The following is a 25580-nucleotide window of genomic DNA, read 5'->3' on the forward strand; positions in this document are numbered from 1 at the left end:
TGTAAGCGTATTTAGATTATGTAATTTATTTTAATCGAGGTTGACAGATGCTACGGTAATCGACAGCAGCAATATGACACGAAGAATTATGACTTGGACCAAACGAAGATCTTTGGAAACATAATATGTGAAGGTTTCGATTTCGAGATGGGTCGGTGGAGGTTCATCACCTGCTCATCATCGAGCGTGGGATGATGTCGGTGGTCCAGGTAAGAAAATCTCGTAAAAAAAAAAGGTGAGAGAAAAGAGGGAGCGCAGCAGACATCGGGAATATCGCTGCTGTGCTCTATTATTAATGTGCTACGCAGATGTAAAGATCGAAGATCACAATGAATCTATTGGATGATCTATCGTTCGTAGCACATGTTCACCTTATGGACTCCTCCGTTCCTCAAACTTTCGCACGACTCTGTTTTCGTATACGTTATTCGATCTCTCCTACTTTACAAATAATATTGTATATACAGTTATCTCAATCTAATGATAGAAAATAATCTGACGTCTGCGTAACGTAGAGAATCTTATTAGCACGTTGCTCAATTAAGACCAGTTATCATCCGCGTCAGGTGACGATCTCACATTTGGCAGTTTTATATTTCGACATACAATATTTCTAAATATCTACTCTATCAATCCTCTAAGATGCTATTATATACATACATATACAGATTTTATATATGTGTTTATAAATTAAGCAGCTATTATTTAGTTTATAATAATGCTTAATAAAAATACTTTTAATATCTTTTCTCTCTCTTGCTATGTTCAAATTATTATGATATATATCATAAATATTTTTTAAATAAAATAATAATTATAATTACGAAAATATAATTACGATATATTCTGTAAATTCGACAATATAAAATTAGAAAAATTTCCTCGAGCCTCAGGTCCACGCACAATTCCTTAGGGAAATGCTTTCCTTTTTTCAATCGTACAAGAGGAAGTGGGTGGATATCCTGGCAAGCTGGTTGCTAGATTTTTTTCTCAGATTCATGGATGAGGGAGAAAACGGGATATAAATTTCCTTAAAACACCAGAAGGACGAACTTGGCTGTCCATACCGGCAGCTGCCGGTGCCCACGGGACATCACGAGGCGAGGTTCACGTGAAAGGAGAGACGAAGTCCTTAGAACAGGACGTGCACCTCTCGTCTCGCTTCCGGGTTCGCCTGTATATTAGATATTCATACCCGTTTCCTATGGCGCACCTGGCACTTTTTCCTCTTTGCCGGAGCGGCGCGGTAAACGGGAACTAATTTTAAAACCATCGCGCGAATGCTCGCTAATGTAATGATCCCTGATGAGGGCAAATGTGAATTTTCTTCGCCGTTCTTTCACAGCAGATTTGTATACGTTGTATATCTATCGTGTGCGTTGTCAGCGAAAGTAACGAGGTATACTTAATGGCAGCGGAAGGACTATGTACCTTGACAACGGTTCGTGGGAAATTTCACGTTCACTCCGAGTTCACTCGAGTACTTTCGTTCGCGACAACTATGGGATCGTTGAAAAAAAGAGGAAAGCCTGAGAAAAATTGATCCTTAAAAATCTTTTGTCGATTCGAAAGACGCTTTGTGTTAAACAAATACGAGATCAATCTCACCTACGGTTCGGTAATTGCATACGCGATAACATGTGCCGTTATCAATGTGAGATATATATCTTTGTCGATAATAAATTCTCTCTTCTCTTAATTCCTTTGTCACATATACAAACTTATATAAAGCACTCAATTCTTGTCTTATTTTTTTTTTTGCAAAATAAAAAAAAATATGAAATACGATTATTGAATCAAAGCGATTATAGAATCATGATACGAGAATTCGAATTCAAAAGCCGTCGTGAACGTTGTTCAATACGCACGAGCGAGAATTGATAAGAAAAAGTGTAGATATCATATTTCGATACGCAATTTATCGACGCAACATAGAGTCGTGTTAAAGCAGGTAAATTGATAACATGAATGAACATCGATTGGTGAAAGACAATTATGAATGAAATGGAAATGCGTTATAGAATGCTCGAGTCTCTCGTAAAATATATTTGTAATCTTATTTTATAAAAATTGACTTTATATATTTAGTTTATCGTTATTTTCAATTTTAAATACATGTATTTTTTATTACATATCGAGAGATCATATGTTTTCCATATATATATATATATATATATATATATATATATCGATATGTAATAAAAAATACATGTATTTAAAACGGTATTTAAAATTGAAAATAACGATAAACTAAATATATAATAATTTAATTGAAAATAATATAAATAAAATATTTTAATATATATTAATATATATATATATATATATATATATTAAATATTGCTATTCTCCGAACGCGCAGGCGTATTACATTTAAGATTGATAGCAAAGACATCAATAGCAATTGAAGAGACCAAATAATTTTGAATTATTCAGAGAAATTAGTTTTCATGCAATCTTGTGAGCCATAAGAGGCTACTTCCGTAAGGGATGCTGTGTATTTTCCTTTACGAAGTAAGATTACCTAGGCGAACCTGTCCTAATATTTACGGAATTGAAGCGTCCTTTCATTCTGCTCGTCGTCTTTTCCCAAAGAGGACACCGCAAAGTGGCTGAGGACCTTTTGACTGTGTACGCATCCTTTGTGTGCTTCGTGCATCATAAGATGGGCACTTAGCTCACAAGAAGCTGCACAATTTGTGAAACTTTTATAACTATGGGGAAACATCGCACTTGAGAATGTCATAGATCATTCTAAAGTATTCGGAAGTAAAATACTAATGTTCTCTTAGAGAGCTAATATTTCTATTACTAAACTTTCCATTGGAATTTCTTGTATAATAATATGCAGGATTTGAAAGAAAATGGTACATATACTTGTAATTGCACATATTTTTTCACATAAAAATAATTACTTAAGAGTAAAATTTTGTTCTATACTTTCTTCTAAAACAGATATTATTCACATATCTATGAAATATTGTACACATATACATATATGTAAGCACACATGATATGTATGTAATAATTATCTGTATATCCTATTATTAATATATATTTATACAGTATAGATATGTATATTTGATGCCTCATTAATAACATTCTTAATTTATAATAAATAATTTGTACAGACACATACACAGTCGAAAATTTTATGCTTTCTTATTAAAAATTATGTTGTTTAAAATTTTTGTGTTCAAATATTCATACGTTAATATATAAACTTATATACACGTATATACAATATATATAATATTCAAGTAATTCAAAATGTAATTATATATAACGCTTAATTCTTTTGTAATATTAAAAATTTGACTATGTAGATAACATCGAATCAAAAGATATATATTTTTCTTTAGATGCGCCACATGAATCAGCTCTTGAATGCATAAGAGTGTGTAAATAACACTGACAAAATAAGCAAAGAGACGAGATTTAGTTAAGCCAACGGAATACATGAATACGTTATCTCCTACGTGCTGATTTTTCAATCTATCTTTCTTCTTTCTCAACACGAACGATTCGTCACTTCGCGGAACTCTTCGAGGTCTATCAGCGGAGACAAGCCGATATCGCGAATATTTCATGAAGCGAGCAGCATTGAAAGAAGGCGCGAGAGGAATCGCAAAGGATCAGAGCGAAGTAAGAAGCAACTCGCGTATTTCACCGTCAATTATATTCCGACGAGCCGTGAATTGCACCTGCAAAAATAGCTACTAACATCAACTGCCATATCGCTTCCATCCTATGCTACTGTTTCGTCTTTTACATTCGTTCTAAAAAAAGATATTAATTATTTCTGATTATTTATTATTTCTAACTCTATTTTTTATCGCTTTTACCTTTCTTTTTCATACGTTAGTCTCTTGTATGTGAGATATTCTCTGATTAATAATATTTGGATAACATTTTTTTAAACAAAGTAAAGTTAATTCTTTTTTTATCAAGATGAAAAGTAATTTGTGACAAATTATTAACTTCAAATACTAAATATATTTGTACGATTAGATTTTAAATTAGCATGCGCTGTTAAATAATAGTAAGGTAAAAATTTTCCAAACGATAACATTAATATGTTTTTTACGTACTATATGAAAATATAGATTTAAAAAATATTAAAAAAATATATAATGTAAACGCGCGCACCATATTACATAAATTTATTGGATATTTTTTAATGACATTTATTGTATATCTATATTTTCTCAAACTTAATAAAATAGTGAAGTAATTATGATCGTAGCTTTTACCCGCTACCTTATGCGTTATACGCAGCATGTAAACTGAAAAGGATCATTTACGCGAACCGGCAAATAGTTCGTTTGATCGTCGAAATTCGCTGTCGCGACTACGACTTGAAGTGGTCCGTTCGGGGCTTTTCTAAGAGGCTGAGATGCAGGGGACCCATTTGCCGCTCGTTATTCGTCCTGCGTACAAAGCATTCTTGATACTACTGGAGATTGCATTGACCAGGGATCTGGCGAACAGAAACCGAGCAGTCTCTATTCGCCAGAGGAATTTCATGTCGTCGCGCGGAGAAAAAAAGTAAAAAAGGAGGAACGTAAGGCCAAGGAACAGAGGACGAAGAAACGATCTAGGTCGATCTCTCATTCACCTTCGCCCCTTTTTACCATGGTTGACCAAAGAGTGCACTCGACCAGACTCGCAGTCAGTATTCGTCGTGACTCTTGCCAATCTGAGGCAGAATGGTTAGGCAAATGGTCCCCAAAAGAGAGAGAGACCCCTCCCTACTCGCGGTAGCATCACGACAATATAACTACAATGCTTGTATTTGAACTTGAATTCTGTCCACCCGCCAGGTGTACGACTTCATTTCTATAATCAGCTGATACGTCGTAATTGTTCTCATTGTTATATCTTACGTGTGTATTGTATTATTCAACGGACGACAGTCGTCATCCGGCTGGCGGGTGGAATTCATTCGCTACAAATGTGATATTTAATTATTTCTTATATTCATGACACTCAAAATGCTTGTAAAAGGAATATAAGAGTATTTACAAAAATATAAATTTTAAAGATAAAATACAATAAAAAATTAACTATTCATAAATTTTCCTATTAACGGTATATTTTACATGATCACTAGTATTTCAGTTTACTTTATTAAGATAGAGATTGTTATCATTTACAAGAGCCTAAAATTTAATAAAATCGCAAAATATGTCATTTCAAAAATATTCACTGTAATGTGAGTTTAAATATGATAATTTATTATTGTTTTTTTTTTTTTTTATTTCCGCAGTTTCTATCAAGACGTTGAATGAACACATCGGTGACCGAAAATTTATTTTTATTTTTCAATGACGCCGCGCCTGTCACTGGCAGAAAGATAAATGTACATAATAATTTTATAGAATTCAATTATATTATATCGAGAGATATGTGATATATATATATATATATATATAGAATAGGAATTTCTTTTCTCTCTCTCTCTCTCTCTCTCTCTCTCTCGGTATAAACGGAAAGAGAAGCAAATTAAATCTGGCATTCAACGTGTTAAGCACTTTGCATTTTATTTCACGGTTACGTAAATCCTAGCATGTGGAAGAAATCGACTTTTAAAATCGCGAACAGACAATTCAGGCAATAGATTTTCTTCAGAGACAGTAGCCACCTGAAAAATCGTGCGGCCGGGATCAAGAGATGCGATCGCGCGAGAAAAAAAAAAAGATATAAATCATCGAAGATCGAGAAGCACGATGAAGAAGAAAGGAGAAAAACACACGCGCGCTAAGCGCGGGAAGACACAGACTGTCAGTACGTCTTTCTTTTCCCATAACGGAACTGGTACGGGAACGTTGGATTGATTTACGCTGAAGAAATCCAGGTTTCGATGGCATACATTATATATGTTGGCCATTTCACTAATTGCGATACCGTTTCATAGCGTTATCTTATCTTCAATTTGTTTAATTTCGAGATTTTTGAGCAAAAAAAAAAAAAATAAAAGAAAAGCGTACGCGATATTTACCGCGCCAAAATACATACAAAATGATATGTACAAAAATGCACATTTTCTGATTAATTAAATATCAAATGTAATTACATTATGGAATTGTTGAAAAGCATATATATTATTTACTGCGTCTTAAAAATGCATTAACGACTGGAAAAATTGTTAAAGGAAGCGCTATCGAATGCCTTCGCCATCGAATCTGTTACAGTTCCGATAAATCTTCAACATAAAAATATAATAATAAGTAAAATATAAAGCACACAATTTCATCCGCATTTATCCGAAATATTTAACAAGCTTAACGGCGAAGGACAAGGCGTCTCTCGACATTAGCGTGACGAAAAATAAAAGGCTCGATAAAAAGCGCGACATATGCTTCTACATGGTGCTGCCAAGTGTGCTCTCGATATACCCACATGGCTGGCAAACTTAAACCTATTTTTTTTTTATTTTTTTTTTTTTTACAAAATGTACTCTCTCTCTCTCCTGCCGCGTATAGGTCAAACTTCGCGTGCGGCTCTGCTTTTGCAAGGCTGCGTCAACACTTGGAAAAAAAAAAAAATGGCAGTGAACGAATTCGCTATATACATATGACGCATAATCTCGCGGTGCGTCATTAAGCAGCTCTTACGACAAATATCGAGTCTGTTTCGGTCATCAAAGTGGAAAAAATTTTATTCATATGATGGAATAATATATGTGAGGAACGTGTAGTAAGATTTTGAAAAAAGTATAACTTTGCAGCTGCGTGTGATATTTTTCTTCAATAAGAAATATCATCGCGATTATATTCAATTTCAGATGAGTATTTGAAATTTACATTTTTCTTTTTTTTTTTTTCCCCCCCTTAAAGGATAGCTAAAATAAGAAAAAATCTCAAGAATCCGATTACTTAATTTCTAATTCTTTTTCTCATATATTTATTTATTGATATTATTATTGCGAATGCAGAAGAATGCGGAAGAATTTTACTAAATATAAATTATATATTAAGCAAAAATGTGTCACAAAATTTCTTTTTCCGTACTTTGTATGTGAAAATCTCTCGTGACTTTAATTTGTTATTTAGATCCGCGACAACATGCGTGTTGTAGCGGATCAGTGCAATAGCAGATTTATTATTAAGCCCTGATAAAATTACACGTTGATTTCAACATGCTCATGACGAAGATACTTTTAAGATACGAGATCGAGGGATATCGTATTCCTTAGGTCTGTACAGCCACAGTATTCCTTAACCGCGATTGTATACGAGCAGCGCGTATATACTCTTCTTCTCTTGCACTCCTCCATCTCGGCGGTGTTCCCACACCAAGACTGCTACACCAAGAGTGTAACGTTATATTCTTGCCATGGTGGTTGTTTCTTCATGGTGACGAACTCGCACACGACGCATTTCAGTACACTCCGCATGGGTGGCCATATCCCGAGCAACAAAAAGCAGATATATCGTCCGAAACAGTGACCATTATATGAACGGTGATATTTTTTTTATTTTTTTAATAATTTTTTAATAATCAATACTTATATTAAAATAATTAAATATATTCATAATTTCTTTACACCTTTAATTTTTAATAATAATCATTAAAAATTCTATATACATATATGCATGTCTTATAATAATCGCGATCATTTAATACACAAATATATGCGAAACCGATTGTAATATTTGAAAAAATCTATTTTATCCAAACGACTGCAATAAAGCCTTATCGATCAGTCTTCTTTGATCAGTATTCTTCTCAATCTGCGTATTCTATCGATTTATTTTTTCGTGGAATGAAAGCGTTAGATGCTATTCCGGCGCAAGGTGCATGCAAACCAACTATATGTCACATAACACGCCTTAGTTCCTCTTTTTTTTTTTTTTTCACGTTCCGTGGAGGCGAGTTTTCCTGTCTCAGGTTCAGTGCCACCTCGCAGATTAGCCTCGACTCGCCCGTTGCACAGCCTTCCTGGCGAGCACTATGGAGCCATAGTGGCTCGTATCCCGGCGACAACGCAACAATGCAGTACCTGAGTATCGTGGCCCCGCAGGTAACCGAACCCTCGGCGCCTTTCATCCCTCTTTAGGCTCCCCTCTCCCCTTTCCCCGCCCTGTCTCGTCCACCAACGCTAGAAGATCCTCGACAGTCGGGGCAACAATACTCGTCTGGATTCCCCGTGCGTTCCTTCGACGGGGACGCACCGGTTTTCTAAATGCACACGTCGCGTCAAGCGCGTGTGCATCGAGCAGTTGCAGCGAGAAGAATCGCCCGAATTCGAATAGTATAGCGTGCATATGCAAAAGAGAAATGCGGGATGTGCGAAGTAAGGGCGACCGGGCGATTGAATGGGAATTTCAGAGATTTAGATGTGTGTATCGCAACTTATTACTCTTTTTACCGGATAAAAGTAAGAGTAGCTTATTCTTTCATTAAATTTTTATAACGTATAGTCTCCTCATGTAACAAATATAATTGCGTTTATATTAAATTTTTAATACAAGCGTATTAAAAATAAAATAGTAGTATAATTATATATTCAGTAAAGCATTGCTTCTCACGCAATGATTTTCTCCCCGTATTCCTTTCTCTTACTCTTTCATAGATTAGATAGGTAGCTTATTAATTCTTGCGCCATTTTATAGTCTCTGGAAAAATATCCACGATGCAAGCTAGTGAATGTTGTATATATTTATGTTTATTTATAATTACTATTAGCGTCTTACGCTCTCATTCTTAGTAATTCGGGTATATCTTTATTTATTATAAAGATTGCGTACAATATTTTAATTTATACGATAGAAATGGATAAACCCAGATTCGCAAGTCGCTGTTTTATACTGTTTAATAACTTTAGAAACAACTTTATCGTATTAAATTTGCATCGGCTTATATTTATTCTTATAATATATATTTATCATGTACGTCTTTCTTCATTTTTATTATATATCTAGTTATTTGAATTATTCTAATATCTTGTCAATTTAACAACATATTGCAATTCACATGCTTTGCATTAAAATACACTTTAATCAAGTTTCGATAAAAAGCTATCTCTAATGACGCAAATATCGTGTCCTTGCAGTAGATTCAAGCGGAAAATTATAATATCATATTAAAGCGATATATTATTTACTAAAATAGCAATTTTCCGAGACAAACTTTTATTTTAAACAATATTTAAATATAAAAAAAATATATAAAAAAAAAAATAATTATAATTCATATACAGTTTGCAAAACTGTGCGCACTAGTATATAAAATATATTTTCTTTTTTCTTCATGCGATGAGCAAAAAGATCTAGAAATTTTAAAATATTGGTATATTTTATTTAAATTTTTATTTTCTTGTTTGCAGAAAATTTTGGATAATTATTTATTGTTAGTCCATCTATATTCAGCGGACATTAAATGGATAAAAGATCAACATTATCGGTCCGCAAGCCGATACAAGAATTTATAGAAATGAGAGCTCAAGTTCACTTGTTCGTCCAGTCTGACCATCGATTGGCGTGGACATTCACCCCGGCCCCGGAGAAGATGCAACGCTCGCAAGTTCGCGACATCGAGTCCCGGTTTGGACGAGCGCCTGACTCTCCCTGGAGACATATCTGGACTGTTTCCTTTGGAACTGGTTGCTTTATTTGGTCAACTCGAGGGAGCCTGTATGCGACCCTCCGATTCGCTCATCAACGGATACGTCTCGTTCTTCATCCTTTTAATACGTGCACGAACACTTCGCAATTTTATACGTAAGTATTGCAATAAAGAAAAATATCTCCTTAATGGAATGATACGATTCTTCTATCGGTAATAAAAATGAATGTCTAACGTGTAATTCGTAGCAAGTATATATCGTACAAATTTGAATGAGCCGAGTAAACTGCTACAAAATTTTGCCGCGTTAACTTAGAGTGTTAGCAGAAATTATTGTATTATAATATATATTACTGAAAATAGAATATTATTAAATAAATATATAACAAAATCTTTAGTATATTAATTAGATTACAAAATCTAAAATTTCAACAATCAGTCTTTTCTAAAGTTGAAAAAACTTCGAAAAAAAAAAAAAAAAAAAAATTACATAAATTTGTTTTCCGAATTTGCGAGATAAGATAACGAACCATGACAGAGAGGAAAAACGAGAAAATAAATGGAAAGGTTGCATTCCGGATTGCCGTAATAGCTCATACCTTCGCGCTGGGAATAGGACGTCTTTAGATTCGCGTGACGGTAGATGCAATATACACGTGAGAAAAAGACAAGCCTTGCGATATTTTCTCATATGCTACACATCGTGCGCTCTCATAATGTTACTCTGAAGTATATGTCTCGTATCCGTGACTTTACGTTAGAAAAAGAGACAAATTTACATAAGTCTGACACTCTCTCATGTATACGTATAAATTATTATTATTTTTTGAATAGTATAATAAACATTTCTATTAGAATACGGGATCAATTTATTTTATCCAATATGTGATACCGCAGATATATTGAAAATTCGACCAACAATAAGTAAAATATTGAGACGGACCAAGTATTTATTGACGATAACTGAAACATAATATATATTACTAATCATATTCTATACAAAATACGCATGTTTAAACAATTAAATTTAAAATCTAAACTTTCGCATTAACTTCTTTAATAGCTATTTTCTCTTAAAAATTTTAACGCGTTTTCTTGCATTGGCGTATTGAAAAATTGATTATTTAGAAATATGGAAAACGTCTACATATACATTGATCCATTCGGCACGATTTTGCCAAACTTCGAAGGCAAAATAAAATTATTTTTCCGTGTTCGCGGAAGACATGACCATCGCGAGTCTCTACGAGAATGGCGACGGGCAAGCATCGCGGCAGAAGCTAAGAGAGAAAGAGGCAAAAACTTGAAGACACAGAGGGAAGAGATGCGGGAAGAAGACGAAGAAAGACTCGCGATCACTGAGAAGTGAGTGAGGGAAATAGAGAGACAGAGAGAGAGAGAGAGAGAGAGAGAGAGAGAGAGGGAGAAAAAAAAACAAGGGAAAGAGAAAGAACAGGAGGATAGAAACGATGCGGTGAGGAAGAGGACGAGGAGAACTGGCCCGTAGCATGCAATCTTCGCCCATTGAAGACGCGCTGGGAAACTGCATGGTTATTATGCCTGAATGGAACAGGGGACGGGGTGCGCGGGGATCGGGAAGAATGTCGAAGGTAGCAACGGAGGATGAACGCGAAACGGGCAACGTTCCTCCCGGCGAGGGGGAGGTTCTTGCTCTGTAACCGCGGCACGCAACTTGGAACCATGTGCTGGCTGCTCGCGTCGTCAGAACCCGGTTTCATGACGAAAACCCGCGAACGTCCTCCGCGTCCGGGAGAAAAAGAGTGAGGCAAAAAGAAGAAGAAGAGGAAGAAGAAGAAGAAGAAGAAGAGAAGGAAAGAGAAAGAGAGATTTTACCGCGATCTTTTTGCGCTCTTTGATGCCGTTGCGATTTTACGGCACGCATGGTGCTGCAGCCTGCCCGTTTTACCAAGTCACGGAGCAGGTTCATGCCCAAGGAGAGAACTCGAATGTGGAATCTCGTTAAAGGATCGCCCGAATGGGATTACTCGATTAGCTTTCGCATCGTTGGATGAAAAGTTAGCGAATCGGTTCATCGTTGTGTTACTGGAACGCGTGCCATTCTAGATTCTTGTATAGCCATATTTCTATCCGTGGGCGATATTAACTATTTCTAGTCGGCTCGAATTGTACTATTAAACGAGAAATACTGAAATGCATAATTTAGCTTCTTAAAACAATGAGCAACAACGAGTGATATAGTTTTGTAAAAAAGACACAGACTTACAGTTGATAAAAAGATATTAGATGTTTAGATGAAAGACATGAATATATATAATTCTATATATACCATATTACCCTATTGTAATATTACTTTCGATAAAGATATTTTGTCATATTTATTTTCGTTCTTGCCAATTTCGCTTTTTTGTTCTTATCGGCAAGATATTTTGCAACTTCCTTGTTAAACATGTTGATAGATACGTAGCTTGAGACAGGATGGTGATAACTCGATTGTCGAAGCGGTTGAAACGCCTCCATTCAAAGGCTGAGTGTCGTACGAGCCTTATACAAAACGCGCTTGATAAGAAGTACCTATAGGTACCGTAAGGCGAGTATTTAAATAACTACTATGGAATGTCACGTCATGACAAGCATCGTATCCGATAAACGATATACGTTATCCTTAAAGAAATAAAAAGCTTTACGAAATATGAAAAATATCGTTAAATTTATATATCATTTAGAAAGGGAATGTATAAACTTTGTAGATTATAAAGAAAAAATTTTAAATAAAAATAATATTCTTCGTGAGATCTGTCGAAGAACACAGTATATATCAATAACATAAAAACGCGTTATGTAAATTAATATAAATTTAATTAAAATATATGATATTTAATTTTTCTTAACAAATATATAAACTTCTCTCTTCGACTCTTTTATAATATTATTTATATTTATATATATGATGCAAATTTTATCAATACAACGATAAATAATATATATATGTTTTTATGGAAATAATGATTCGATACACAAATTGCATGGATTTATATTTCTAATCTCACACGTTACAATATTTTTTTTATCCCTTCACCTTATAATATCGTTGATTAGGATATAAATAGATCTATTGGTACTAGAATGTAAATAGATTTTTATTGACAAAAAGTTACGTCATAGCGAGTTCTTAACGTGCAATGATGAGTGATCCTTTTGTCGGAGCAGTCATCTCTGCTACCTGCGTGTTCTCGGTGAGCGGACGGTTTCATCGATTTTCCCGAAACATTCCGTTCAAGACGTTGTCTCGCTACGAGCAAGAAACATCATCGCGGCATTGAATTCCGGGCCAATACGCGCGCCCCCCTCATCAACCTCAATTAAACTCCACCGTCTCGCAGTTATGCTCACTTCGCACCCGAGGCGCACCGAGTGCTACTGGTGTTAAGTCACTACATATTATTCGTCGAGTTCACTCGTCTCAAGAAGGCTCTTATGCTGCCGTCAAACAAGTTGTTTTTCTCTCCGTATTTTCTTACGGGAGAAATTTTATTCGGAAGCATACGAAAATGATAAATGCATCGTTTTATGAAACAATGTGAATTATACTAAATTATAATAATAAAATATTAGATTTGTTTCAACTTTTTTTAAATATATTTGCAACCTATATATATATTTTTTTTAATTATCTCGGATCACACATTAATGCTAATTGAATATATCTTATGATATTTCTTTGTGAAAAAAGGATTAAGGTATGTTTTTGAGACAATTGCAAAATGAGAGCAGAAAATGGTAATAAATTTTTGACAAAGCAAAAATAATAAACGGCTCAGAATGTCGTAGAACTCCGTCCAAGAAACGATCGTCGTCCATTTAAAATAAGCAAGTAGCTCTTGCAACGCGACCGTGTATTCTTACGATCTTTAAAAGCGCTTCCTATTTTGTAACGACGCCGATGTTACGCCAAGTTTCAACGAGAGGCTACAAATCCTTTCCTGCTAGTGACCCTCGAGGGCTGTGGCCGTGTTCCTTGAGACTCGCTCCTTGAGATTCGCGCTGGACATGTTGCTGAATGTGGTCTTTGGGATTACGTATCGGGGGCAGTGTCGTTGAACTTCAATACTCGATAATAAAAGGGGGATCCTCGTAGTCCCAGGATCCGTCGCACTCTTTCAGGCTGATGAATACCGCGAGTCTTTGAACTTCATCGCTGACTGGCACGACTCGGCTCATGCACGCGTCCCGATTTCCGTTGCGATCAGATGCAACAGCTCCGATATTTTCTCACATTCTAAACGTTCGCGCCCGATATAACATACCAGACGATAATATAAAATATTTTCAATTAGCATTAATGTGTGATCAATTTAAAAAAAAAAAATAAAAATAAATAAATAAATAAACTAAATTTATATTCTAAGATTCAAAATTTAAAGGTAATAATATTTAAAAAAAATCAAATGTATATATTATTAATCTTCTGAATAATACTAAGGTTTAAAATACAAACTCGTAGACATTTTACATTACGATTATCGATAGATGATTTTGACGATAATGTTTTTACTGATAATGTTTTTGTGATAAATTTAATTGGCAATATATTTTCATAAAAAGAACGTTTATCTATAAATACATTCTCTGAATTCTATATACCATAAATATACAGCTATCATATACTTTTATTTAATTAGTATAAGCATTACTTTGGTATATATTGGTCGTATTTGTTATATATTTACTTTAACATTTTTTAGTTTTAATTTTCCAAGTATATAGCCTAAATTTCCAGATATTTTTTAGATCAGAATATCTTCAGAAATCTAGTTTATGTGTAAGACCATTAAATTCTAATATATTTTATCATTCTTTATTTTCGATAATACGTAGGTAACACGAATAACGGTGAAAAAAAATATTACAAGATATTTTGCTACTTAATCGTCATCGGATACGGAACTGGCTAAGCACGCGCTTTGAGAATCCGTAGAATGCACGTTCTTTCGTAAGGGTGTGGACGAGGAAAAAAAACACAATTTAACGATAGATTGATCTCAGATCCAGTTTTACACATACATATACATAGCCATAATCATATGTAAAACTCATGTTGAATAATACATACCTGAATACGGAAAATGTTTTCTATAGCAAAAATATATATTCTCTTTGTTTCGTACAAATAACCCTTATATTTAAAAAAAAATATATTTTATGAGTTAAATTCAATAATTCTGTAAACAATTTACTCGCGATTCTTGATCTAACAATAAGAGAATTCACACAAAAATACGGATTTCAATCATGTGAATGTTTGTACATACGAATATTTGCAAATATGTATATATGACTACCAGATATACAACTAAGAAAAGAAGGCAGAAAAAAATCAAAATATAATTTAAAGAAGAAATTCGTAGATAAGGGTGCAGGAAGATAACTGTAATATATTTTATCATTTTATACTGCCATTTTTATATAGAACCGTAATAAAGCAAGGAAGTGAAAGGTTTTCGTTGCGTTATTTCTTTTTTCACGCGCATGCGAATAGTCTGCCGATTCAATCGTTCAAACTTTATAGTTGCAATAGTCAGGTTACTTGGAAATATTTTTCAAAAATCGAAAGACACGCATAGAAAGGTAGGTCATTCCCTCGCAGCTGGATATATCTTTTCTCTCTAAACGAACTGGATTCCGCACAAAATTCCTCTATCACGTTGCCGCTTCCTCTTTCTTGCATTCGTATAAAATGCATGAGCATTCAATATCGGTATAAATATCGTTATAATTTTATTATATAAAGAGCACGAATATATTATTACGATACATTATAAATCCCGTAAATACTTTTATACCAATAAATATTGAAAAATTGCAATTTATAAAATATGTAATTTATTAAAGTTCAAAAAAAAAAAAAAAAAACTAAAAGTATATAGTAATATATTTCTCTATATTTTTATTAAAAAATGATTGAACAGTGAATTAATGATTAACATTTTTTTCTTGCTTGATAAAAATTTTTTAAATATATAACATATCGCAAGCATAATCGTCACGTAAAGAGATGATTTTGCTTACACAATAATGTAAATAGAAATCTTTCTTTATACTTATCGATTTAATCATAATATCACTGTCGTAGCATTCTCATCGATGGCACAGAATATACGCGCGTGTGCGCAAGAAAAATGTTAGTTCTCAGGGGAGAACACTTCCTATGTGCATAATTTCGAGTAAAGCGTGTTAAATTATGCGCGCGCGAAGCATCTCTTGGTGTACCTATTACGCCGCGGAGACGATATGATAACGACGTCGAGCTAATCGTGGAATGTCAGCGGTGTACAATTGGCTTTTTGTGCGCGCTTAGATTCGGCGGGTGTATCATTTCATTAGCCCATTAAACAATTACGCACGCTTAGACTCGCGTCTACACGCGGCTGTGAATGCGTTCCTTGTAATTGGGCGTAAGTTACTCTTCAAACTCCTCTTTCGTTCATTAGACACGTGGATCCGGGCGATCGCGCCTATAAATCTCTCTAGTAACTGTAACCGCAATTATCTTGTATTCCGCTGCTATATCGTAGCAATATATATACAATGTACATATGCTAAGTCGACAATTAATTCATAATAATAAAATACGATCTGAATTTTATTGTTTTTCTTTTTTTTTTTCCGTAAACTGAGATTAATGAGAAGATGACACAAATCGCGTTTTAATATTTACACGCCAATCGTTGAAAATACTTTTAATCAAAGTAGATCTCTTGTCTCAAAGAAAAAAAAAAAAAAAAAAACGGGAGCTAGCGAGGAGACAGCGACAATGCGAGACAATGTACGAAGTAAAATGTATTCAAAGCGCGAGGTGAATGCATTGTCGCTCGACCCTGATTGCTTCTGCTGTTGCATCAGCAGAGATAGCTCAATTGCTGAACATCCAGTGCTGCTCAAGTTCCTTCGTGATAAATTATGCTTATATGATTATTTTCTACGATTGTGCCTCGATAAATATCGTATTGCAAATTCTGAAAAAGGATTGATAGAATTATTTAATATAAATATCGGGGCTACGATACAATATAATATTTAAATCTCGATCTTTCTCTCTGTCCCTCTTCTTCTTTTTTCTCTCTCTCTTTTTTTTTTTATTTTTAGGTATTAAAAGTATTCGAAAGAAAGTAAACTGTCCCTTTCTTAGCTTTGCACAAGGTAACATGTTTAGTAAATTAATGAGGAAAATAAGATTAAAAGAAAAAAGAGTAGTCGAGATTAAAGAGATGAAACGGTTTTCAAATTCTTCGCTAGATTACTAATCATCGCGCAAGATGATCCGCGGACCGATGCGTCATCTGTCATGATCGACATCGGTTCAAGTAGCGTTGACCCGAGCTCGTTCCCTTGCATCCTTGTGACTCGTTATCGATTCGTGGGAACACTATTTTCGATCCCATGCTAATATTTATCATAATAAAGAAATTAAAAAAAAAAAAAATAGCAAAAATAAAAAAGATGACATAGGTAAATTTATAAATAGCGAATTGGACGAATAAATAAATTTAGATGGGCGCACGAATATTTTATCATAAGTAGTAGCTATCGGGGATTGAAACTGCTGTATATATTAAGTGAGATATTCAACGATCGCGTGCTTTTATGAGAGAAAAGTTAGTTAATTATCGCATTTAATTATACAAAATGAATTTTTAAGTTTTTTAATAACAGGAATTCACAATACCGCACACTAGTTTGTATTAAATAAATTTCATTAATTTGATAAATCTTTTATTTTTTATTTAGAGCGTAAAAACACATATCTTGATGCGTTGCCCTCTTTTACAAAATTTCAGTTAAATATAAATAACATCTGCATGTTAAAAAGTAATGTTTGCATTGAACCAAGAATGCCTTCGAGCTCTTAATTTTCAAATAACGATATATTTTGCAATAATGATTTTTAGAGCATTTTAAAACTTTCTCTTCGCTTCCTTGTATTTTTTTTTTTTATAACTCTTTTTATATTTTTAAAACATTTTTTAATAATTCTAGTGTTTCTAAATAATTTTTATGAAATTCTTTTTCAAGTTTTTTGTGTCCTCTACGAGACAATCGGAATGGAATGATCACCTATAGTATATTCGTTGGATATGTCTGGGTTCCCGCGCCACGCAAGGCTGCGGAGTTCGATTCGAGGCTCTGCTTTATGCTTGGCTGGCTACCGCTCCTCTATGTCTTTCCTCTGTGCAGTAAAGGCAGAGGAGAGGACAGACATCGCTTCAAGAACGCGGGGGAAACGCGTTCTTGCTTCCATCGCAATCTGCTTTTTCAGCCGACCGATACTTGGTCGAAGAATTCAATGAAGAATTACCGCATAATCTTCAACTCCGACGACCAGCTTCCTTATATAGACGTACATTTTTATGAACTTTGATCGTTTAGTCTTTATATCGAGAGATTCGACGTCGTAAGTTTTGAAACCCCTTGGAACGCCGTGCGCGTACTTGAGGAGCAATAACGACTTGAAGAAATTGAAGGGTTTGACAACGGCAGTTTTGTTGAAAAGAAGTTCGATACACAAAGGAAGCAAAGCCGATATGGAAAAATTCTATCAGAGTATATTAAGAAAACAAAGCACATTCTTGTTCTACATGTTTATATAATACAGTTTATTTTTATCTATAATAAATATTTATTTTACTACTAAACACAAATATCTGCTCATAATTCTTTTAGTCCTCCGTTTATTATCCTACTTGTAATAATAGAAATTGAATATTTTCCGTTTCATGCTTTAATACAGCATTATGCGAAAAATTTGCATGGATCCAGTATGGACCATATATGTATGTTGTTTCGACAAGTTAGAAATAAAACAAAATGAGAGGAAGTGCTACTTGTACAAGTGGAACAACATCGCTATGTCATGCTGTAGAAATGTAAATTTTATTTTCAAACTAGTAGAATGTGTAAGTAGAACGTGGGTCGTATTTTATATATAGTTCCTAACATGATTTCCTATCTCTCTTCTGATTTGTATATAATAAATTATATCAAAAATATAAGTTTCCAATATTTCTTTATAAGCATTGATGTCTATAATAATTTTTTCTATCTTCCTATGCAATTCAATATGATAATCTACTCGGAATAGATATTCTTATAAAAAGAGTGAAGAAGAGATAGAGAAGGAGAGAAAGCTATAATAATTAAGTATTTAGAAAAATAAGAGAGCAAAAATACACACATACGCGTGCTGTTTTATATTATGTGTGTATGTGTCTCGAAATCTTAAAAATTTATAAAATATCTATAACAATAAAAATAAACCGCGCCTTTTTATAACTTCTTTTTAATTCTCAAATTAAATAATTAAATTATAGAAATTATATTTTATATTTTAGCAGAATTCTTTCTTAATATAAATATTTTAAATTTTATCATTTAATATATTAATGATGTAAGAAAAATATACAATTTGAAAGAGATATAAATCAAAGTGTTCTTGCTAACCAAAATTTTGCAGCGTATATTTTAAAATAAAAAAAGATAATCTTGTGTTTAATAAATAAATTCGAGTTAAATTGGATTCCGAGGAAAGTGTTTGCAATGTCTTATCAATCTACAGTACTTCTTTTGCACGGTAACGCCGCTTTAACGAAAGTTCCAACGAACGACGGTCGTATCATTGGCCTCGTTCTTGTCCTGGCGCTTTGGATGAACCGAACTGATTAAAGCTTAATTAATCGTTTAACAAGTTATATTTAACCCATGGTATTTCTCTTTCTTCGTGTTGTATATAACAGAAAGAAAGAAAGACAAGAAAAAAGAAAGAAACCAAATTGAGAATCGCCTGCATTTGTGACACGATAAATCGGCAAATAAATCGTGTATTTTTTCTTTACTCTTTTTCTATGACTTATCTATTTTTTTCAAGCGTTTATGATGTTATCGTATAATGCTTTATCGATCAGAAACAAAAATAAAAATGACATTTTCTAACATGAAAATAAGACACGCTGCTTATCTTTTATTCAATCGACGCGTTCCCGGTATTATAATTCTTTATCTTTCGTTTAAGAAACAAAGATGAAAAGAATTTTAACCGAGCTTTGTCGTCGGTTCCTTATGATTTGCTTATCATAAGGGCAGACAGTTTCTTTATCGTAATGCCAAGATACGCAATTTCTTATCTACCGAGCGATAATTGCGCCGTTGCTTGTGGAAGACGAGCAGGTAAACGAAGGTGTGAAAAATCATATGATTATATAACTCAGATTTAAAGAGAACTGACGTTATTTGATAATAAATATTTGTATAGTTGTCAAAAATTTTTACAAATTTTTTAAAATTTAATTTCAACATTTTAAAAGAGAGATGCGCATAAAAATTATGAATTATATTTTTCAATTGTTTTAATAGAAATATTTTAATATAATTTGCACTCTGATCTCAATTTATGTGGATTCATTTATCTATCGAACAAATTTACCTGTTCCGCTTAGCTGAACGAACATTTTAGTTACGCAAACTTTAATGCTTTTATGAATCGCGCTTTCTCGACTCACTCTCGCGATTCCAACTCGCTGAATGTTCGTCGCGCTCCCAAGCTCGCGATTTTTGCAACACAGTAGATTGTGAACTGCATATACCATAGAAACATTTTTAACGTAAAATCTGATATATATTGTATTTTATTTGAATATATAAAGTAATGTATTTTTAAATATTTGGTTGATATTAATTAAAATTGTTATTTTAAAATTTCAATTATTTAAGAGAAAATATAAGAAAGGTTAGACTAAAATTTTAAATTTTTCATTACATCAAATTTAATTTGTACGCAAACGCATATATGCGTAAACGATTCTTGTTTGTTAATAATTATTTCTATTAACAATTCTTCAATTTTTACATATATGTATAATCAATTAATATAAAAGAGAAAATATTGAAGTTAATCCATCTATATTTGTACAGAGATTTAATATCTCTCTTTTTATGGGGGGGCGGCGGGGGGGGGGAGGGTAATTAAGCTAAATTTTATATAATAGTAATTTATATATAATAATAATTCTCGGATTCCATAAATTATTATTAAGAATATTTATTCTGCGCAAGATATCGCAACAAGAGGCGCATGAAAATTTATACGCTGTGAGATAAAATATGTGGTAAGCAACGGAAAATCACACATATTTAAATTATCTTAATTGCTATTAAAATTATTCAAATAAAAGATAGCCAAGTGATATCTATCGATGTGAAATATTCCGATTTAATTTGTTAATTCGTGAGCATTTCGCTCGAATATCACGGATTCGCGTAATTGTAAATAAAATGAAGTTTGACATATACTTGAGAGTTCTCATTTTCTGAGAATATCTCTACGTCATCGGATCTTCAAACGTACGTTCGATCTAAGAAGAGCAAAATGTACGAACCTCTTTCCTCGATATCCTCTGCTCCTTCGGCGTACATCGCCATAAAGAGCAGGTAAATTCCGAGGATCTTGGCCGGCGTCATCCTGAGTCCTCGTGATCTAGAGATGTCGAGGAAACTCTAGGCACTCTCACAACAATCGGCGACGCATATCCACTGCACCACCACTGCACATTCGCCACCGTCGATTGCGCGAATCCTTTAAACTCCGCGTCTTCCCGACGACGATACACGTTAGTTTCACATTTAGCGATCGCGACACAACAACAGTTTCGCGCTTGAAGCGGCGACGCAAAATCACGCGCTTTATCTTCAAACGCTTTCGCGCCCGGAATAATCAAAGTGTCAAATTCGATTCACAATCGAGACATCGCGCTCAATCATTTGTATGGATCCTGGATATGTGATAAAAAATGCTTCTTAATTTCTTTTCCCAACCTCCATTGTGATATTTTAAAGCACGTGCGATATCAACACACGTGGTGCGCTTGTTTGGAAAGTGGTTCAACCTTTCCCGATGAGATTAGCGACGATAATGACTCTCGCGGAGCACTGTGCTCCGAAAGCGCCAACACACTCGCGTGATTGTAACAAAGGGCGCGTGATCAATGTTTCTGGCGACGTAAGAATTACACGAATCGGAGATACGCGAGGAATTTTTCTCGACCGTCCTCTCCCGGAGTGTTTACAACGCGCGCGCGGTCCTACTCCCACGCCGGTCGCGTCAAGAATACGCGCGCCCGATCTAAGATGACCCGCGTGCCACTAGTTAGCGCGGCGTTCACGTAGACTCACGAATCCGCCCGAAGATCGCCGAACGGCCGAGCCGCGCGGGCCGCACTCGACATCGGTGTTGTTTGTAAACAACGGTGATCTCGGTAAAGTTTTATTATTGTCACGGATAATTGATGAGCAGACTCTCTTCCCCAGCAGTAAGAAATGAGACCAAAAATAACAACCGACACAAATAAATAATTTTACAGAATTTCAACGAAAGTCTTTTGCAGCGAGTTCGCGCGATCGATATATATATATATATATATACCGTAGTTGAATCTAACGGCAGATGGTTATTTCGAATTCAAATTACACGCGTTGCTGATTAGGATGCGAATCGAATATTGCAAAATGCGTTATCGGAATGTCTCGCGTAGATTCGAGAGATAAATATAAAAATAATTTCATATAAATGTCAATGCATGAAAATAATAAACTTGGAAGTATATAAATTTTGGATTACTATTCTTTAGAAATTTTTTTCTCTATCATTAATTTTTCAATAGTTACAGTTTTTCTGAATATATGTAAATAATTTTAAATATATAGATGTTTAGAAAAATAATAACTTATAAATTTTATTTTATTTTTATAGTAAAGCTGCAAGAGAGAGAGAGAGAGAGAGAATCTGGGCACGGTGCGAATGCGCAATTAGAAGATAGCTTAATGAACATGCATCATTGATCGATGATTGTTGTGAAGATGTCTGCAGCTTCCTCGATCTCTCCGGATCGCCAAAATTCCGGATTCTCAAAATTCTCAAAATTTTTATATTTTCTATGATAATATACATCGATCGAGCGGACGTCACTCCGAAAAGGGGCTCGTATACATTTTGCTTTAATGAAATGTTCTGGAATAAAAAGTAATATTTATCTTAAATATTTTATATTTAAGATAAATACACTATACAATTTTCAGTAGAATTTTTATAATTCTACAATTTTAAAAAATTTTTTTATATTGATCAGCAAATATATAAACGTTGGTAAGAAACGTTGACAATTAATGTAATATATATGCGCGACGGAAAGAGTTAAAAAAAGTATGTGGAAAATATTTTTCTCCCGAAGAAGAAAGGGAACGGATGTGCGTGTACACAGCCCTGTCGATTCCACGAATACGTTAGTCGTTTTATCGTTGGAAAAATTGTCGAGAAGACTGGTTTCTTGTCGCCAATGCACGCACGTACAATGTATACGTGCGATCGCGTCCCGAAGAAATCCGTAAAAGAGGTAAACAGTGAACAAGGAATAAACTATATAAATATATATATATATGCTGCATTCTCTTTTTTATCAGCAAAAGCTTCACATTGCAATTTTTTAAAATTCAATTCTTTCTTTCTTTCTTATACATATATCTCTCCTATTATTCATAGTAAAAGCATTTGTGATCTAGTAAAACAATTGTAATTGCGTTTGGATGTTGCATTTAATAATGTTCAATTTTTTAAATTATTTATGCAACTTTTTGGAATATTTCTGGTATTAATCTTATCACATAATATAATGTAGTATAACTGTTGCTTTCGCGCACAGTTAAATTAATAAAATAATTATATTTTTTTAGAATTTATCTATTACGTTAGAATGAATCAAATTTTTTATTTTACCTTACAATCTTTTTTATATAATTTGTTATTTATTATTATTTTATAAAGCAATAGTTTTTGCTGGAAAAATATTACTATGCTTTAAACGCTTTATAAATCATTATAATTCTGCAAAGTTTTCTCGATAGAAAATGATTCGCACATACATTATTATAATCTGTCAAAGTAAACAAGCAAATTTATTACATTGTATTATCGTGCAGTATAATTGAAATATAAGTCATACATGTATTTCTAATCCATTATTATATATATTTTATTATCTATTAGAGCCTTTTATTTTTATTTGTCTAAATCTATCGAGATTTTTGTTTTCACGGTAAAGTAATTAAATAGATAAATGAAGCGTTTCATACACGCGTCTTTCGTCATTTAAATGATCGATTAATCGGCTTTGTTCAGAATTGCGCATCATCGATTAAAACAATGTTGCGTCTATATCGCATTATTGATGAAAAGAGCATCTGATTTGTTAATAAGTGAATTAAACTGCCACACTATTCCAAGATTTTAATGATGTTATCGCAGCAGCAAGGATATTTTAATTAAAATGTTTTTCTCCGATTTCTAATCGGAAACATCGTTTAATATACGTTCCTAGAGTCAACAACGGTCTTCATAAAAATGCAGATGACTTTATCGTACTTTTGCCGTTTACGCTTTTCTTCTTTCCTTTTCGAATCGTTATTCCCCCTGAAGCAACGGTTCCCAAGCGGGATCCGAAAGGCAGGACCAGCATTTTTCTCTCTTTTTGTCGGTCTCGACTTTTTCTTCCACTCATGTAAGAGAAGCAAATGTATGAATTTCGTAATGAATCTTACATGTAAAGATAACAGACGTGCCTAAATAATTTGCTATAGATCGATAAGATATCTTGCATTTTAATAAATATCCGAACAAAATATAATACCTTTTTTATTACCTTTTACAGAATATATAATATTTTTTGCATTTTGAAATAATTAAAATTGGGTAAATATTTTTTGAAAAATATATAACAATTTTATATATATAATTAATTTTTCTTCAAAATATTTCGTATGTTAGTGAATTTTTTCGGCGTGACAAGATATCCGTTATGATCATGCACGCGTTCATGTATTTACTTTTTTTTATTTTTTTATCATATCTGCTCTCGCGTGATTGGTCTCTTTCGAAAGGATCGGTTGTATTTTGTTGTTTATCGTGTATAAACAGCGCGATGCTCGACATATACAGATCCGAATGATAATAAAAACAGAGAGATTTCTTAGTATAATCCTCTTTCTTCCTCGTATCCCTCTCCTCGCGTGTACATAATTTAAAAGAGAGCTTACATTTTTAATTAATTTTAGCCATTACTTAATTTTTATCTTATTTTATTTATATTCTACTTTCCTCTAATTTTTATATATAACATTTTTTATTTCAATATTGATTTAAAATAAATTTTAAATAAATAAATTTAAAATGTTCTAAAGATTCAAGATGCGTGCGTGGAATTTCAAAGCTATATAACATTGAAATAAATATTTAGCACGCGTTGTTTGATTATTATAAATTTTGAAAAGTATAAAAAGATGTACCACAAATTCGACATCATAATTTTTCATTGATTAAAAAAAATGTAAGATATTTTATGCATTTGATAATTCTTATTATTTATATAAAATGCCTTTTATCGAGGTAGGTGGAATAAAAGGAAAGAAGTTGTTAAACAATTTTATTATTTTTTCTTTCCGTTTATTATAAATAACAAGATGCATATTCGGTGCGCACGTGTCTCATTTAACTCTTGTATAATATATTTATATTTATATATATATATTTATATGTTAATCAAGCTCCTGAACTAATTTTATTTCGCTTACTGTATTATGTCTTATTTATGCTGAGTGAGATTAATACACCTCGCTACAATCTGTTGCGCGATGCCGCGTGGAAAATTAGAAATTTCATTCGAGAATGAACTTTGCGCGTTATGCGGCGAAGGAAAACCGTGTTATCTTCGCGCGAGGTAGAAATGGATGTTGAAAATCTATCTGCTCTCTCGATCATGCTGGATAATTCTTTTTGTCATTGATGAGCCAATTAAAATGCAGATACAAATCCGAATAGATCTTTTCTGTCATTAAAAAATTGTTTAAAAATTTACCGTATTGATATGCGCGTGTCTCACAAGTAATTTCGACAAATACGAGAATTAGGGTCGATCGGTTGAACAATTTGATGA

General features: G+C 33.5%; 1 protein-coding gene across 2 annotated transcripts in view; it reads right to left on the reverse strand.

Annotated features, from left to right (window-relative positions):
• The window catches only part of Egfr (epidermal growth factor receptor), a 155394-nt gene extending 133681 nt beyond the window's left edge, over nucleotides 1–21713 (reverse strand). The window contains exon 1 of one of the 2 annotated variants that reach the window (XM_070311143.1): nucleotides 20979–21713. In XM_070311143.1, the coding sequence (XP_070167244.1) occupies nucleotides 20979–21060 (82 nt within the window). In that variant the 5' untranslated portion in view covers nucleotides 21061–21713. The remainder of the gene's footprint in view (nucleotides 1–20978) is intronic. The other variant, XM_070311140.1, reaches the window with a different exon arrangement.
• Nucleotides 21714–25580: the final 3867 nt, after the last annotated feature.

Source organism: Polyergus mexicanus, unplaced genomic scaffold (genome assembly GCF_030449975.1).
Source record: "Polyergus mexicanus isolate NDT 795.1 unplaced genomic scaffold, iyPolMexi1.0 SCAF_19, whole genome shotgun sequence".
NCBI classification, from domain to species: Eukaryota; Metazoa; Arthropoda; class Insecta; order Hymenoptera; family Formicidae; genus Polyergus; species Polyergus mexicanus.